At 38.1% G+C, this 18,062-nt stretch overlaps 2 protein-coding genes, 5 non-coding genes and 1 pseudogene across 7 annotated transcripts; 7 read left to right on the forward strand and 1 right to left on the reverse strand.

Annotated features, from left to right (window-relative positions):
* Nucleotides 1-211: 211 nt before the first annotated feature.
* On the forward strand, nt 212-5,110 carry LOC121969289 (ubiquitin-60S ribosomal protein L40). The gene is made up of 5 exons (XM_042519292.1): nt 212-373; nt 470-556; nt 646-748; nt 4,661-4,727; nt 4,839-5,110. Exons 1-5 carry the CDS (start codon nt 271-273, stop codon nt 4,863-4,865), a joined length of 387 nt encoding a protein of 128 aa, XP_042375226.1. The 5' UTR covers nt 212-270; the 3' UTR covers nt 4,866-5,110.
* LOC121974080 lies at nt 2,145-2,239 on the forward strand. The gene has a single exon (XR_006109944.1). It is a non-coding gene; the product is annotated as a small nucleolar RNA Z266 (small nucleolar RNA).
* On the forward strand, nt 2,399-2,493 carry LOC121974078. Its single transcript, XR_006109942.1, has one exon. It is a non-coding gene; the product is annotated as a small nucleolar RNA Z266 (small nucleolar RNA).
* On the forward strand, nt 2,652-2,746 carry LOC121974081. The gene has a single exon (XR_006109945.1). It is a non-coding gene; the product is annotated as a small nucleolar RNA Z266 (small nucleolar RNA).
* Nucleotides 2,906-3,000, forward strand: LOC121974079. Its single transcript, XR_006109943.1, has one exon. It is a non-coding gene; the product is annotated as a small nucleolar RNA Z266 (small nucleolar RNA).
* On the forward strand, nt 3,160-3,253 carry LOC121974077. Its single transcript, XR_006109941.1, has one exon. It is a non-coding gene; the product is annotated as a small nucleolar RNA Z266 (small nucleolar RNA).
* LOC121974082 lies at nt 4,033-4,116 on the forward strand (annotated as a pseudogene).
* Nucleotides 5,111-11,468: 6,358 nt separating the features above from the next.
* On the reverse strand, nt 11,469-17,866 carry LOC121969107 (zinc finger BED domain-containing protein RICESLEEPER 2-like). The gene is made up of 7 exons (XM_042519032.1): nt 17,753-17,866; nt 14,711-15,035; nt 12,597-13,805; nt 11,761-12,506; nt 11,646-11,678; nt 11,529-11,531; nt 11,469-11,480 (listed from the first exon to the last, which is right to left on the reverse strand). The coding sequence occupies exons 1-7, from the start codon at nt 17,864-17,866 to the stop codon at nt 11,469-11,471; spliced, it is 2,442 nt and encodes an 813-aa protein (XP_042374966.1).
* Nucleotides 17,867-18,062: the final 196 nt, after the last annotated feature.

Genomic DNA, 18,062 nt, shown 5'->3' on the forward strand with positions numbered 1-18,062 from the left:
CACTCATTCATTAGACTGCGGGTCCAGGTCTGTACATTGAACCGAACTTGGATGCCTATCGAGTTCAGTAGTTCAGTTGGCTAAATCGAACCTGTTCCCTGTCTCGAACCAGCCAAACGGATTCGGATGATGTGGTTCGTAATATGATTGGTATTCAGGGGTGCTTTAGTCAGTTCCAATAACTCTCGCCGCCTGAAACCCTAGAAACCCGACCAAGAAGTGCTATAAAATGCTGTAGGACGGAGGCGCAGGCTGAAGCGAGTGTGCGCGATGCAGATCTTTGTGAAGACCCTCACGGGGAAGACGATAACCCTAGAAGTCGAGAGCAGTGACACTATCGACAATGTTAAGGCGAAGATTCAAGACAAGGAAGGTGCTCATCTTTCGGCCCTTCTCCTTTTATTTTATGAATACAACTGATTTCGTTTCTTAAAATTCCATTTCTGTATTCGATGTTCTTTGATTCTAGGCATTCCGCCTGACCAGCAGAGGCTGATCTTTGCCGGTAAGCAGCTCGAGGATGGACGAACCCTCGCGGACTACAACATCCAAAAAGGTGCTATTTTATGATTTCCGTTATAAACTACGCTTGCTGTTGTGTATTTTACCATAGTTGTAATAGTTGTTTTTTATAAATGACTTTAGAGTCTACTCTGCATCTGGTGCTGAGGCTGAGGGGTGGAATCATCGAGCCCTCTCTTATGGCTCTTGCTAGGAAATACAACCAAGAGAAGATGATCTGCAGAAAGTAAGCTTACATTTGTGGTTTTTATTCCAGTGATTCAGTTTGTGATTGAATTTTTCTATGCTTATGTTCATCCACTGCCTTTTCAATGAAATATGAGATTCTATATTGCTTCTGAGAGTGAATTCTATGTTGCTGGATGATGGTTTTTAGCAGCAATATGGGATTTATTTGCAATTGATTTTCACAGGTCAAACACTTTCTGGATTTGAGTTTGATATCTTGTTATTTTTTTCCGCGTATGATGCTTTATTCTAGCAGTAAACGTGTCCTAGTTGTGTTATTATGGGTTCTTTAAAATTTAATGATTTTGTACAAGATTGCTGAGAGGATGTTTTGATCTATCTACATGTAAACCAATATAGAGGGTAATGAAGTGAACTATAGTAGAACCCTTTTCTCTTGGAGAATGACATAGTGATGAGCGTTTTTACTGTTTAAGTGATGGACAGGACAAACTTTCTCTTTCTTTTTAATATAACGGCTTAAGAAAGGGAAAAGGAGTTGTTTTGGTTGATGGAAAGGTGCATGCAACAAGGGAAGATGTAAAACTAGTGGTACTTAATGAAAAAATGGGGGTTTGTTGATAAGAATATAAAATACCTTCAATAGGGAGGAAGATGAACAAGAGGTACTTATAATTAAGGAGAATTTCTATATATTTTTATTGCTATTATCCATCCCTCATAGGAAAGAATGATAGATATAAGAAGAATTATAAATTACATAGAGATTGATAGAGATAGAGAATAGTGAGTCATAGATAGAAAGAGAGATGTAAACATTACATGCATATTTATTACATGTCATGGACTTAGTATAATGCTAGTCTCCAATACATAATTACTCATTTAAGCATCTAAATTAACCAAACATGTTCTAATGACTAAGGGGTAATCTCTATTATAAATTGATTTCAAATTTATAAAATGTAAAATATATGAAGTCTATAATTTTTGTTGATGTGGATGTGGGGCAGATGAGCATATATTACTATATATGCAGACTGTGGAAACTGACTACAAGCTTAGTCTAACTCTTATTTTGGAGATTTTATAGAAATAACTAATTATAAATTAATTCATTTCTATTAACTTGTTTTATGGTTGTCTGACTCACCATTAAAACCAAATATAATGATGTCTAAAAGATATTTATTTCGAAAATAACTATTTGCTGATATAGATATCCATTGATCTGGAAAATTAGCATTATTCTCTTGATGCCTATTTTCTGTTGCATTTTAGAACTGTGCTGCAAGTGAGGTTTAAAGTTTTAACCTTTAAATTTCTAACTGAAACAAGTTTTAAAGTTTTGTTAATTGTTTTCAGAGTTATATGGCTTAAATAAAATTTTCTATTTGTCCTTCTGTTGTTAAGTATTAGAACACAATGCCAAGTCTTGGCAGGCATCATGAATCAATTAGATGTGCTTAGTATTTCGGTTCTAATGAGCTAAAATTTTGAGGCATAATAAGACTCTGACCTGCCAATTGGCTATAATTATAGTTGCAAGTGTGGTTTAAAGTTTTAATCTTTGGATTTCAAACTGAAACAAGATTTAAAGCCTTGTTAATTGTTTTCAGAGTGATATGGCTTAATTAAAAATTTATATTTGTCCTTCTGTTGTTAATTATTAGAAAACAATGCCAAGTCTTGGCAGGCATGATGAATCAATTAGATGTGCTAAGTATTTCGGTTCTAATGAGCTAAAATTTTGAGGCATAATAAGATTCTGACCTGCGGATTGTACATAATTATAGGTGCAAGCGAGGTTTAAAGTTTTCACCTTTGGATTTCAAACTGAAACATGATCTAAAGCTTTGTTAATTGTTTACAGAGTGATATGGCTTAAATAAAATTTCTATTTGTCCTCCTGTTGTTAATTATTAGAAAACAATGCTAAGTCTTGGAAGGCATGATGAATCAATTAGATGTGCTAAGTATTTCGGTTCTAATGAGCTAAAGTTTTGAGGCATAATAAGATTCTGACCTGTCAATTGGCTATAATTATAGTTGCAAATGAAGTTTAAAGTTTTAACCTTTGGATTTCAAACTGAAACAAGATTTGAAGCCTTGTTAATTGTTTTCAGAGTGATATGGCGTAAATAGAAATTTCTATTTGTCCTTCTGTTGTTAAATAATAGAAAGCAATGCCAAGTCTTGGCACGCATGATGAATCAATTAGATGTGCTAAGTGTTTCGGTTTTAATGAGCTAAAATTTTGAGGCATAATAAGCTTCTGACCTGCCAATTGTCTATAATTATAGTTGCAAGTGAGGTTTAAAGTTTTAACTTTTGGATTTCAAACTGAAATAAGATCTAAAGCCTTGTTAATTGTTTACAGAGTGATATGACTTAAATAAAAATTTCTATTAGTGTTTCTGTTGTTAATTATTAGAAAACAGCGCCAAGTCTTGGCAGGCATGATGAATCAATTAGATGTGCTAAGTATTTCGGTTCTAATGAGCTAAAATTTTGAGGCATATAAGATTCTGACCTGCCAATTGGCTATAATTATAGACATTGATCAATTTGGAGATGGCATAACAACTGTATTCATGGGTATGGAATCACTTTCTTTAGTACCTTCGTCTAAATATTATGTGAATTACTTTGAAGTTTATAAAATTTATGCTAGTTTCTGAATTAGATATGTAAGAACCTCATCTTTGTGTACTTAATATTACCTTTTTCTTGATCTTCTGAATGTCAATGAGCTAGTCTTATTTGTTTTGTTCATATTTTGAAATTATATGTTTTCCATGGTTTCATTTCATTTTATTTGATGTCTGTTCTTCAATTGCAATGATCTCTTAGAAGAATGGTTGATAAGTTGTTTTTGTTATCTACTTGTAAACCTATATTAGTGAATCATCATCATCATCATCTTCCTGTTTTAACTTTTTGTGATTGTCTGTTCATAAGTTTGGACAAATTTTTATGATACTCATCCAGGCTTTACACAACCTTCAATCTTTTCATCTGTGCCTGGGACTGACATTGGCAGTTTAGATCCATATCAGCCAAAAGGATCCTAGTGATTAATGATGCATAACACTTTCTGTGTGTGTAAATGTCCAGTGTTCCTGGTCTAATCCTATTTTTTGTGAATCTTTCAGAAGTGCTTTGAACTCTAAATCTTAGAAGAATCTAGCAAACCTGAAAAATTGTGGATTTAAATCTAAGGCAAGGCTTAAACCTTGTTGTTTATCCACTTTATTTTTAAGTTTTAACTGAAAAAAAAATCAACGTTCTCAATTGGTAAATATTAGAAAACATTGAGCTGCCTGGCAAGAGTGATGAATCAATTAGATGTGCTAAGGAACTAGCTTAACTTTTCAGGCATAATAGGATTCTGACCTGCTAATTGGCTATAATTTTATTGATACTGATTACCTGAATTTATAGGTGAGTGGTATTATTTTCTTTGGCCTCCTCATCCAATCATCGTGTGAATTACTTTTTAAGTCTATCAACTTCTTTTCAAAGCATACTTTTGTCATTATTTTCATGGTTCATTCATTTTCCTCCCTCAAAACTTAATACACAAGGACCTCAAACGCATGCATTTTAAAAAAGTTGTATAAGTTTAGCTTGACCTTTTGCATGTTGAATCCATGGCTTCTTCTTGTTCTCAAATGTGTTGTTATTTTGGTGCTTTACCTTGATTGTCGTATGAGTAAATGCCCCATGTACCTTTGTTGCAAGTGTTACAATATTGAATTGCTTCTTCAGGATGTGCTGGTTTATCATTAATTTCTTAGTTTACTAATCACAAATTAGGTACGAGACTCAATGTAGATGCCTTTTTGGCTGTTGACATGTTTAGCAATTGGATGATTTGCTTCCATCATAGATATAGTGATGATTATCTTCGCCGTATTGTTCATAACCATGCATTTATCTTTTCTAGGTGCTATGCACGTTTGCATCCGAGGGCTGTAAACTGCCGGAAGAAAAAATGTGGCCACAGCAATCAGGTATATTTGCCTCCCAAATGATCACAATTGTCGTCTTTTACAGCTTTCTATGTCGATGCATTGTCTTCTGGTGTAAGCCAATATCTAAATTTCATTCGTTGATCTCTGCAGCTGAGGCCTAAGAAGAAGATCAAGTAAATTATGCGATTCAAATTCCTTTTCCCAAGCTGAATTGCCATATCAAAAAATTCTACACCTTCGCGTTGATTAAACTTACTGCGCTTCTGCTGTTGTAATCTTGTCGAACGGTTAACTAAGTTGGTGCTCGTTTGGATGACTATTTGTTGGCATTATGTTTTGAAACAAATTTGACTAAGTTAAAATGGTGGACTAGGAGTTTTATTTTGGAGGATTAATGAGACAATCTAGCATTTTTAGATTCACATAAATATTACCCACAGCATATATTTCGTGTTTTCAACAAAGGAAAGGTATAAATAAGAAAATGATTGCTTTGGTTTTGAATTTCTAAATAACTCTTAAGGTTTCCATGCAACCCCATTAAAACAAGTCATTTTACTGATTAAGATTAAACGCAAACCTCCAATTAACCCATCTGCGTAAATAATAGCCACTGAATTGTAATGAGCATTATTTTCCTCTTCAAAGAAGCTCATAGGTATTACAACAGCCAACTCTTTAGCAAGCTGTTGCATCCTGCAAAATTTGAATGCATAAACATGATATATGATAATTATTGAAGTTTCTTCGTATAAATCAGTCGATGTTATACTTGCAGATATCGCTCCCTTCATCTTAATATTGTAGGATGCCCATTGTAAGGCTTCGCTCGTTGGAAGTAATCTGCTCGTTGGGCTTGACAGAAATAATAACCCTCAAAAAGTTCCTAAGTGTGCAAATAATACAGGAGGTCAAGCCACAAATAAAGAAGAAGAATTTTAGGACAACAAAACAGTACTAAACTATTCATAGCCTCTGAACCTATAAGACTTGATAATGTTATCATGGATTTTTTCGTTTATTTTTTGTTTGGTAGATCCAAATAAAATTAGTTAAATTGACACTCTAAAAGTGAAACAAAATCCTTCTCCATCGACCATTATTAAGTTAGAAGGGTAATACTGAATTAGGATTACAATATCATTAATATGAAAAAAAAATCATTTGAAAACAGCCGGCATGAACGATTTTGTTCGGATACCTGAATAAGTATGATGTTTGCCCCCTTCTTATGAGCAGCTCTAACCAACCTGAAAACATAACATTCATCTTGTCCGAGGTCGAGGTGATAGAAGCTGAGAATGTGGCACTCCGATTGATCATATGTTGACTCCGCGTGATCCTGTAACCACAATTACGTCAGTGTCAAACCAGAGAATGGGTCCTTTGTTGGATATCGGGGCCTTAAATAGACCAAAACGATTTAGAGAAAGGAAGCCATCAATTGTTGAAAGTCGTAATTGACTTCAAAATTGAAATCTACGATTCGCGTAGATAGATTTAGACTATTAATTTGCTCAAAACCGATTAAGGGTGAATGAGAAATTAATGTTTAAAGTCAACCCAAAATAACATTTGTTATTCATTAATAAAGTGCATAGGAGAATAGTCCCACATCGGAAATTCTCGATGTGTATTCTCTACTTATTAATGAAGATGTGTTAATGGAGTTAACACAAAAAAATAAAAGGACAGGTGACCCCTTAGCCCAGGGCGAGCAGGTGCTCGCACCTGTGAGCCCGCCACCCGCCACGTGCGCAATGGGCGCTTTGTAGGCGCACTTTGCACGTCGCGAGGAGCATTGAGGAGCTTAAATTTATGCTCCATGTGACATTGCAGTGCCTGCGTGGCACTCGGGTGACGTGTCAGGCTCTTACCTGACGTGGCAGTGCCTATGTGGCATCCTCGTGGGCAAAGGGAGATAACTGGACAGTTGACTTAGGGAATGGATGACTACCGTTGATCAACGTTGATCAAATAGATATGATGGATCGCTTGTGATGCGATCTAGAGCGTTGGATCGCAAAGAGTAACGATCTGACGGCCTGGGATGAGGCTTGATCTGAAGCATCGAATCACTGGATCCAGATCCGATGGTTGATGACAATAGGCGGGATCTGAGGGTCACAACTCCTCAGATCTGATGGATGAGATTGAAGTGGGCTTGGTGAAGGGTTACAATCCTTCAGAATAGATGATCTAGATCGATCCAGCCCAAGGAACACATCCACTCACCCAAAGGACACTCAACCTCTTCGTTCAGTATAAATAGAACCCTCCAGATGATGGAATACTCACTCAATCTTCTCTTCTCTTCCTCAAGCATTCATCTCATCTTGTGCATTCAAGAGTCCAAGAAGTCTACTAAAAGGTTCGCTGGTCTCGGAAGTCGGAGTGCTACGATTCCGAGACGTTCGTCGTCGTTGTATCTTGGGAACGAATTGCAACAATCCGTTAAGCATCGTAGCGGAGCAATATCGTTTACGGAGATAGTGTCGAACACTAGCCTCGACGATCAGTTTGCATACTCCAGAAGCTACCCAGAGACAACAAAACGTTATAATATTACTGATATGGCTACCAACGACATTCCGACGGCCGTTCCGACCGTCGTTCCGACCGCCATTCCGACAACCATTCCGCACGGAGAAAAGCCGGAGAAATTCACCGGAACCGACTTCAAAAGATGGCAACAGAAGATGTTGTTTTATCTAACAACGCTAAACCTTGTACGGTTTTTGCACGAAGACACGCCAGCCGCTACGGAAGGAAGTAAGGCTGCTAGCGATGCGTGGTCTCATGGAGATTTTCTGTGCCGCAATTATATACTCAACGCCTTGGACAACACGTTATATAACGTATATTGTTCTCTGGAGACGGCAAAATCTTTGTGGGAATCCCTTGAGAAGAAATACAAGACCGAAAATGCTGGATTGAAGAAATTCATCGTCGGTCGATTTCTGGATTTCAAGATGGTGGACTCAAAAAGCGTCTCATCTCAAGTCCAAGATATGCAATTAATACTGCATGATCTGGACGCCGAAGGCATGAAGCTGAACGAGACATTCGCAGTTGCTGCGGTAATTGAGAAGCTCCCTCCGTCATGGAAGGATTTCAAGAATTACCTAAAGCACAAGCAAAAAGAAATAGGGCTGCAAGACCTGATCCTGAGGCTACGAATAGAAGAGGATAATCGAAAGTTATCCGACTCCAGAGGAACCAAGCGGACTATAGACGAAATGTCCAACCTGGTCGAGCCGAACGCCAAAAAGCCGAAGCAGTTCAAAAGGAAGGCTCAAGCAAAGAAGTTCAAAGGCTCCTGCTATAACTATGGAAAGGCAGGACACCTATCCAAGGACTGCAGACGCCCAAAGAAGCCAACCAAGGGGCCAAAGGATGTTGCGAATCATGTCGCAATCTCTCTTGAGGACTTGGATCTCACTGCGGTTGTATTTGAAGTCAACTTGGTGGATACCAACCCGAAGCAGTGGTTCATTGATACTGGAGCAACTCGTCATATCTGTTCCGATAAAGCGATGTTCTCTAAGTATACTCCGATAAATGGCAGGAAGCTCTATATGGGTAATTCCACGACGTCGCCAATTATTGGACTCGGAAAAGTTGTTCTGAAGATGACGTCCGGAAAGGAGCTAACACTCATTGATGTACTCCATGTTCCCGACATCAGTAAGAACCTAGTTTCTGGAGCGGCATTGGTCAAGGCCGGATTTAGGCTAGTGTTCCAGTCAGACAACTTTGTACTTACGAAAAATGGTGTCTTCGTAGGAAAGGGGTACCTAGAAAAGTGTCTATTCAAAATGGTTGTAATGCCTGTACTCCGAAATTTTGATGGTAATAAAATAAATGCTTCCAGCTATGTTGTTGAGTGTTTTAATTTATGGCATGATCGACTCGGACATGTGAATAATAATACTCTCAAACGTCTCGTCAAATTAAATTTATTACCAAACGTCAATGTTGACGGAACACTCAAATGTGAAGTGTGCGTGGAAGCGAAAATGACGAAACTATCTTTTCATTCGGTGGAAAGGACGACAACTCCTCTAGAGTTAATACATAGTGATCTATGTGACTTGAAATTTGTGCAAACTAGAGGTGGTAAAAAATATTTTATTACTTTTATCGATGACTGCACAAAGCTCTGTTATGTCTTTCTTTTAAGAAGTAAAGACGAAGCCCTAGAGGCGTTCAGAACCTATAAAACAGAAGTTGAAAACCAACTTGACAAACGAATTAAAATAATTCGAAGCGATAGAGGTGGAGAATATGGTGCACCGTTTGATGAATTTTGTACAGAATCTGGCATTATCCATCAAACAACGGCACCTTACTCACCTCAATCAAACGGTGTTGCCGAACGTAAAAATCGGACACTAAAAGAAATAATGAATGCCTTGTTGATAAATTCAGGCTTACCTCAAAACTTGTGGGGGGAAGCAATATTATCGGCAAATCACATTCTCAACAGAATCCCTCATAAGAAAAATGATAAAACTCCATATGAACTATGGAAAGGCCGCGAGCCATCATACAAATACCTGAAAGTGTGGGGGTGCTTGGCAAAGGTCGTAGTACCTAAACCAAAGCAAGTAAAGATCGGACCTAAAACGTTCGATGCGGTATTTGTCGGATATGCCCATAATAGTAGTGCATATCGTTTCCTAGTTCACAAATCAGACATTCCTGATATACATGTGGGAACAACCATAGAATCTCGGAATGCGATATTCTTTGAAAACGTATTCCCAAATAAAAAGGGAAACGTTGAAAGTGATAACAACGGAAGTTCAAATAAAAATGACGTTACCGAACTTAGCTATTATAAAAGGACTATTGACGATCAAAGTGAAGAGTCACGTCGTAGCAAACGAGCTAGAGTTGAGAAATCTTTCGGCCCAGATTTCATGACTTTCATGTCAGAAATGGAACCAAGAACATTAAGTGAAGCTCTCTCTAGACCCGATGCTCCAATGTGGAAAGAAGCTGTCAATAGTGAAATTGAGTCTATCATGAATAATCATACTTGGGAATTAGTAGACCTTCTTTCTGGTAATAAACCATTAGGCTGTAAGTGGATACTAAAACGTAAGTATAAAGCTGATGGATCAATTGACAAGTATAAGGCCAGACTTGTAGACAAGGGGTACAAGCAAGAGGAAAGCCTTAATTACTTCGATACATACTCACCGGTGACAAGGATTACGTCCATACGAGTGCTAATAGCCATTGCAGCACTGTATGACCTTGAAATACATCAAATGGATGTTAAGACTGCGTTCTTAAATGGTGAGTTGGAAGAAGAAATTTATATGGAGCAACCCGAAGGGTTCATGGCTCCTGGAAATGAGAAAAAGGTGTGTCGACTTGTTAAGTCGTTGTACGGACTTAAGCAAGCGCCTAAACAATGGCACGAAAAATTTGACAAAGTAATGTTGTCAAACGAATTCAGAATAAATGAATGTGACAAATGCATTTATGTCAAAACACACCTGAAGGCTATGTAATTGTCTGTCTATACGTAGACGACATGCTAATAATGGGCAGTAATCATGATGTAATCATGACTACAAAGAAAATATTGACCAGAAATTTTGATATGAAAGATATGGGTCAAGCAGATGTTATATTGGGAATTAAAATTCTCAGGACATCAGAAGGGATAGTTTTAACACAATCCCATTATGTAGAATCTGTATTGAAAAAATTCAATGCGTACGATCTCTCTACAGTGAAAACACCTATGGATCTAAGTCAACACTTAGCAAAAAACCATGGTGAGACCATATCGCAGTTGGAATATTCTCGGATAATAGGCAGTTTGATGTATCTCACAAACTGCACACGTCCGGATATTGCCTGTACGGTCAACAAACTGAGTCGTTTTACGAGTAATCCAAACGACACCCATTGGAAAGCATTGATGCGAGTTCTCAGATATTTGAAATATACTATGAACTATGGATTACATTATGGAAAATATCCCGCTGTATTGGAAAGATATTGTGATGCTAATTGGATATCAGATACAAAAGACTCCAAATCCACTAGTGGATATGTATTCATGATCGGTGGGGGAGCAGTATCTTGTAGGGCTGTAAACGAGCCGAGTCAAGCTCGAGCCAGCCTTGGCTCGAGCTCGGCTCGATTCGATTTAGATCAGCTCGGCTCGAGCTCGAGCTCGATCAATCTTATAAATTTAAGCTCGAGCTTGGCTCGATCATTTAATCCTAGGCTCGAGCTTGACTCGAAAAGCTCGAATTAAATTCAAGCTTTTGAGCTCGAGCTCGAGCTCGAGTCATAACCTAAGCCAATTTTACAGTATTTTTTTTATATTGTAAATCAAACAATAAGAAGTTTAAATAAATAATGATCAAATTCATCCCTAAAATTAAACATCAAAACATCAATTATTAATCTATGAGATAAAAGAAAACTACTTGAAGTTCAAACATCACAAATTCACAACACATGAGATAAAAGAAAACTACTTGAAGTTCAAACATCACAAATTCACAACACATATCTCAAATTCTTAGTCTCAGATAATAAAAAACATAAATCAAAAACACAATTATCTCATAAAATACTATTCTTGTTGCCAAAATAGCAAACTTCATCTCAAATTTCCAACAAAATTAACCCAATCCAAAAACATGATATTCCAAATTCAAACCATCCAAAGTTCCAAACTGCTCAAAACACTAAATTTCTGCAACAATGAATATCTTCATCTCCATCTCAAATTCCCAATCATACCACCTATACTGCAATCTGCATTCAATAACATGAAGTAAAATTAAGGCTTAACTGCAATAGCACAATCTGCATTTAACAATAGTAAGTGATATTAAGCTTAATTGTAATAGCACAATAATTACACTGGAAACACATGTTAAACAAAGAACTAAAATCTTACTTACTTTAAGAGGTAGATACTGGAAGAACAATTTCTTGATAAGTTTTAGCTTTCTGAAAAAGTAAAAATCAGATCAATAAATGATTAAATACATTAGTATGCAACTTAGAAAGCTAATAATGAAATTTAACTTACTTTAGTCTTCTTTTTCAGTCCATGTATATGTCGAAGCCAATCACCCCCACACAGTAGAGTCTGCACTGTGTCTGGAGAGAGAGATGAACGATAAGAATCAATAACTCTTGTCCCTGCACTAAATGTTGCTTCTGAAGCCACTGAACTCACTGGAATAGCTAAAATATCAGCTGCTATCTTTGACAATATTGGATATTGCATTCTATTCATTCTCCACCATTCTAAACATGAAAAATTTTTAGGAATCTCATTCTTCTTTAGACGGCCTTTTTCAAGATAATCTACTAATTCAGATCTCTTAGTCTCTGAAATTTCAACTTTTGCACAATAATCATCAAAATCATCCCAATTATACACAGAATTTTGTAGACTTCTTCTAGCACTTGAAGAACCAAAACTCTCAGACTCACATAAATGAGGTGTTCCTTTATTAGTTTCTTCAACAACATACTCCTCATAAAGAGAATTAATTATCTCCTTAACTTTTGAGATATGCTTAGAGGCATCCAATTCAGAATAAAGTTTAGGAAAACAAAATTCAACCGCAAGCATTTTTTTGGTTGGATCTAACACAGCAGCTATAGCCATCAATAAATTACAATCACCCCAATACTTGTCAAATTTTTCTTTCATTTTGCTAGCTAGTTGCTTAAGAAACAAATCTTCATGTTGTGCATAAATATCCAATGCTGACTTTATTTTTTGAACTTCTTGAAGAAATAAATTTGAAGTAGGATACTCACTACCTGAAATAATGTGTGTGGCTGTCCAAAAAGACTCCAACAGTGAGCAAATCTTTTGAGCTTTATTCCATTCTCCTTCTTAAGGGCAACAACCATAAAAGGGATCACGTTCTTTGAACATTTTAAAAGCTTCTTTGAACTTGAGTGCACAACTTAACATCTCAAAAGTCGAGTTCCACCTGGTTTTGTAATCACGAATCAATTTTTTATCCTTTAACTGTAGTTGTTGCACACACTCTGCAAATTGCACACATCTTGCCTCTGAACGATTTACATATTCTACACTTTCCCTTATATTACCAATAATATCTTCAATCTCCCTCAATCCATCTTGAACGCACAAGTTCAAGATATGTGCACAACAACGAACATGAAATAAATTTCCTTCACATGCCAATGTTCTTGACCTTTGAATGGTATCTTTCATATATCGAATAGCCAAATCATTACTTGAAGCATTATCAACTGTAATAGTGAAAACCTTGTTTTCAATGCCCCACTCTTTCATACACTTGAAAATGGCATCAGAAATTTGAAGACCTCCCCTTGGTGGTGGAATGTTAATGAAACTTAAAACTCTCTTTTGTAAATTCCAACAAGAATCAATCCAATGCCCAGTGACAACCATGTATTCAATCTTTTGAGTCTTTGACTTCCAACAATCTGTTGTCAAACTTATTTTATCAACACACTCAAGACTCTTCTTCAACTTCTTTTTCTCAATCTCATAAATTTTCATACAATCTGTTCGGCATGTCGTCCTACTAATTTTATGCCATTCCGGCATTCCACGCCTCATCATTAAATTGAACCCCTCTTCATCAAGAATGGTGAATGGGTGTTCATGCATCATGATCCAATGAGCAGCTACCTCCCTCATTTGTTCCATGTCAAATTTTCCAGAATGCACAGTCAGAATGGATGGCGAAGCTGAATTAGTAGGCAAAAAACTCAACTTTGATTGTTGTTCAGCTGCTCGTAAATTAATTTTTCTCTTCACACAATTTAATCTATGTCTCAAAAGACTTGATGTGGCCCCTGATTTACCCAATGTAAAAAGAGATTGACAATGTTTACATTTTGCTTTCTTTGATCCATCCACTGTGTCAAAATCATTCCAAACTTCTGAAATTTTTTTCCTTTTCTTTGTTTGGAATCCCTCTTCCTCTTTTGCTGCAGCATTTTCTTGTGTTTCTTGACCAGCTGTGGCAATTTCCTTGTTGATCTCAAGATTAACCTCATTACTTTCAGCTATGACACTATTTATGGTAAGTGGAATAGATGACCCTTCTATAGACATAACTGATCAAGAGATAAAAACTGCCAAATAAATTATAAAAAACTCAGAAGAAAAAAAAAAGTCGAGAGAATATAAATGATGAATTAGGACAGACTAAAAGTATGAATTTTACTATTGTTAAGACTTAAGAGAAGAATATACTCTTTCTTAATGGCTCAAGTTTTTAGATCATAGTGCTCACCAACCAGACTTTGCATGCAGAAAATGTATGTTTGAATCATGCACATTTAATTAACCTTAATGATAACAAATGCTGCAGATAACAGAACATAGGAGAAAACAGACCATACATAATTGTACACATTAATACCTTACTTTTAAGTTAAGCAGAAGAATGTGAGAAAACACATACACAATATCAAACATAAAAACACCAAATTAGTTCCCAAAACATTACAAATATTTATGCTGGATTAACTGGATGTAGCAATTTACTAAGTTACTTAAAAGTTAAAACTTGGATATTAGAATCCACTATAGATCTACACCAATACGTCTGTTTTAAAAAACTTTACATATGGTCAGTCAGGCTGTTAGGTATCAAAATGCAGAGTTGATGTCCAGGACCAAAATGGAAGGGGCTTATGAGGATGCCAAATAAGGCATTTGAAATTATGCTACATAGACAAAAGGATGAGTGATAATTTCAAGTATTACAAAACAGGCACACAAGCAAAAGATAAAATCACAACAGAGCAAGTCAAATAATGGGAATCTAAGTAATGAAAATCCATGAATAAGAAGAAGACCTTCAAGCAGAAGACAAATGCAAAATCGTCGCTTGAAAATTGTTCCTGCAGAACAGATAGAAGTGGATGATAAGTGAGAAGTAGAAATATAAAGCCAAGTTTTTTCAATGGTTAAACAAAAGAAACCACAAGGACAACACAAGCACAACAACCACTACCACTGAGACGCTGAGTAGGCACGGCGGCGACTCCTAAGTAGGCACGGCGGCGACTGCTGAGTAGAAACGGCGGTGATTGCTGAGTAGGCGGCAATGGTTGAGAAGGCGGCGACGAAAGGAAAGCTGAGAAGGCGGCGACGAAGGGAAAGTTGAGAGGTTGAGAAGGCGGCGACGAAGGGAAAGTTGAGAAGGCGGAGACGAAGGGAAAGTTGAGAGGTTGAGAAGGCGGCGACGAAAGGAAAGTTGAGAAAGCGGCGTCGAAGGGAAACTGGGAAAGTTGAGAGGCTTGAGGTTTGAGCGTTGAAATTAGGGTTGTAGCTAAAATCTGATATTTAGGAATTTAGAAATTAGAATTTAAGAATTGAATTTAGGTTTTAAAATTAAACTTTTAAAATTTACAGTTTTACCCAGTACTTATTGTTAATCATGTAATGACACTAAACTTATTAATAGTTACATGAATAAATAAAAATCATATATTATATATATAGCCTGGCTCGAAAAAGCTTGACAAGCCATCGAGCCAGTATTATTTCAGCTTGAACTCGGCTCGAATACTAAACGAGCCGGCTCGAGCTCGACTCGAGCTCGGTCAAAATCAAGCTCGAGCCAAGCTTTGACCGAGCTGCTCACGAGCGGCTTGACTCGTTTGCAGCCCTAGTATCTTGGAAATCCACTAAGCAGACTTGCATTGCTCGGTCAACTATGGAATCCGAGTTTATAGCACTAGACAAAGCAGCTGAGGAAGCTGAATGACTGCGGAATTTCTTGGAAGATATTCCTAGCTGGGTGAAACCTGTGCCTGTCGTACTAATCCACTGTGATAGTCAATCGGCGATTGGAAGGGCACAGAGTAATATGTATAATGGGAAGTCACGACATATACGTCGTAGACATAATACCATTAGACAGTTGATCTCGAATGGAGTGATTGCAATCGACTATGTTAAGTCCAAAGATAATTTGGCAGATCCTCTAACGAAGGGGTTGAGTCGAGATCAAGTATACTGCTCATCAAGAGGAATGGGATTAAAAATCTACAACTAAAAACGACTGTAGCGGTAACCCAACCTTGTTGACTGGAGATCCCAAGATCTTGGTTCAATGGGACAACGAAGTTACAGAAGTTGTGGTCCAGCACATTAGATAGTTTATCTCTATCCCAATCCTAGGATGAATTTGTGCTGTCCTACCTCATGTAGTGAGGTTAAGCTTATGCTTTTAGTGACTTCTATACCTGATAAGGTGGAGTATGGTAGGATACTCTTGATAGAAGTGTCACCTATGTGAGTGTGAAGACAGGCCGCTTCAATGAAACACTCATGAATCCAAGATGGTATCCATGGCCGAAACGGAACCAACCATGAGAACCTAAAATAGGTGAGATAGATCTCTGTGTGGTGTTATTGTCTAAGTATACACCAACAGCTGAGCAGTTCAAGACATCACGTTCACTGTGCAGCCTAGTATACTCGATAGCATTTCACTACGGAAGGTTCAAAGCCACAAGCTACCTCTCCCGATGCAGTGATTTATCGATTGGACTCTTGTAAAATGTCAGCATGCATACACGCATTGCATTAATTTCCATTCATGTGGTGGATTGTTGGATATTGGGGCCTTAAATGGACCAAAACGATTTAGAGGAAGGAAGCCATCAATTGTTGAAAGTCGTAATTGACTTCAAAATTGAAATCTACGATTCGCGTAGATAGATTTAGACTATTAATTTGCTCAAAACCGATTAAGGGTGAATGAGAAATTAATGTTTAAAGTCAACCCAAAATAACATTTGTTATTCATTAATAAAGTGCATAGGAGAATAGTCCCACATCGGAAATTCTCGATGTGTATTCTCTACTTATTAATGAAGATGTGTTAATGGAGTTAACACAAAAAAATAAAAGGACAGGTGACCCCTTAGCCCAGGGCGAGCAGGTGTGAGCCCGCCACCCGCCACGTGCGCAATGGGCGCTTTGTAGGCGCACTTTGCACGTCGCGAGGAGCATTGAGGAGCTTAAATTTATGCTCCAGGTGACATTGCAGTGCCTGCGTGGCACTCGGGTGACGTGTCAGGCTCTTACCTGACGTGGCAGTGCCTATGTGGCATCCTCGTGGGCAAAGGGAGATGACTGGACAGTTGACTTAGGGAATGGATGGCTACCGTTGATCAACGTTGATCAAATAGATATGATGGATTGCTTGTGATGTGATCTAGAGCGTTGGATCGCAAAGAGTAACGATCTGACGGCCTGGGATGAGGCTTGATCTGAAGCATCGAATCACTGGATCCAGATCCGATGGTTGATGACAATAGGCGGGATCTGAGGGTCACAACTCCTCAGATCTGATGGATGAGATTGAAGTGGGCTTGGTGAAGGGTTACAACCCTTCAGAATAGATGATCTAGATCGATCCAGCCCAAGGAACACATCCACTCACCCAAAGGACACTCAACCTCTTCGTTCAGTATAAATAGAACCCTCCAGATGATGGAATACTCACTCAATCTTCTCTTCTCTTCCTCAAGCATTCATCTCATCTTATGCATTCAAGAGTCCAAGAAGTCTACTAAAAGGTTCGCTGGTCTCGGAAGTCGGAGTGCTACGATTCCGAGACGTTCGTCGTCGTTGTATCTTGGGAACGAATTGCAACAATCCGTTAAGCACCGTAGCGGAGCAATATCGTTTACGGAGATAGTGTCGAACACTAGCATCGACGATCAGTTTACATACTCCAGAAGCTACCCGGAGACAACATCCTTGACGTTGGCTCTCCCACGCTCAAGTCAGTCACTGGTGATATATGGAAGCAAAATAAAGTAGCAAACAGTAGCAGCAACAGTGGATTATCGCATATCTCCGCTGAATCTTGGACCCCCCTTTATATAAGGCTTCTATAGCGTGCGTGTACGTTTCCCGAGACATACACGTTTCTCCATGATTCTCATGAAAAGACGTGTCTCTGACACAATACCTTAATTAGCCGAGCATATCTTTGGCGTAACAGTAGAAGCTTCCGTCGTACGATCCTCTGCTTTACCATGTCGCCGCCCATACTGTCTGTTGGCAGCACCAACTCCCAAAAGGATACCGACAGATACTCCTTTTTATCTGTTATTAGGCCGAGCGAAAGAGTCGCTCGATCGACCTTCATCGTGTTTGAACACTGTCTACCCCTGGGCCGAGTGGGATAGACACTCGGCCGATATTCTACTATCCTTTGTTTCGCTGATGTGCCGAACAGGTTTAGTGCTGGGCTGACGGATCTACTCCCTGGCCGAATCGGGAAGCTGCTCGTCCATAATATTGATGTGTCTGAATGTAGTATGCTCGGTCGTCGCTCCGCTCTG

The sequence above is a fragment of the Zingiber officinale genome, chromosome 4A (assembly GCF_018446385.1).
Source record: "Zingiber officinale cultivar Zhangliang chromosome 4A, Zo_v1.1, whole genome shotgun sequence".
Taxonomy (NCBI): domain Eukaryota; kingdom Viridiplantae; phylum Streptophyta; class Magnoliopsida; order Zingiberales; family Zingiberaceae; genus Zingiber; species Zingiber officinale.

Bases quoted from the DNA above. Each gene is read 5' to 3' on its own strand.
- LOC121969289 (XM_042519292.1), top strand. From the start codon at position 271: ATGCAGATCTTTGTGAAGACCCTCACGGGGAAGACGATAACCCTAGAA. The intron at 374-469 runs GTGCTCATCTTT...CTTTGATTCTAG, and splicing joins GAAGATTCAAGACAAGGAAG to GCATTCCGCCTGACCAGCAG. The intron at 4,728-4,838 runs GTATATTTGCCT...TGATCTCTGCAG, and splicing joins AATGTGGCCACAGCAATCAG to CTGAGGCCTAAGAAGAAGAT.
- LOC121969107 (XM_042519032.1), bottom strand. From the start codon at position 17,866: ATGAAGGTCGATCGAGCGACTCTTTCGCTCGGCCTAATAACAGATAAA. The intron at 15,036-17,752 runs GTAAAGCAGAGG...CCTAAATATCAG, and splicing joins ACAGTATGGGCGGCGACATG to ATTTTAGCTACAACCCTAAT. The intron at 11,679-11,760 runs GTAAGTTAAATT...TTACTTTTTCAG, and splicing joins GACTGAAAAAGAAGACTAAA to AAAGCTAAAACTTATCAAGA.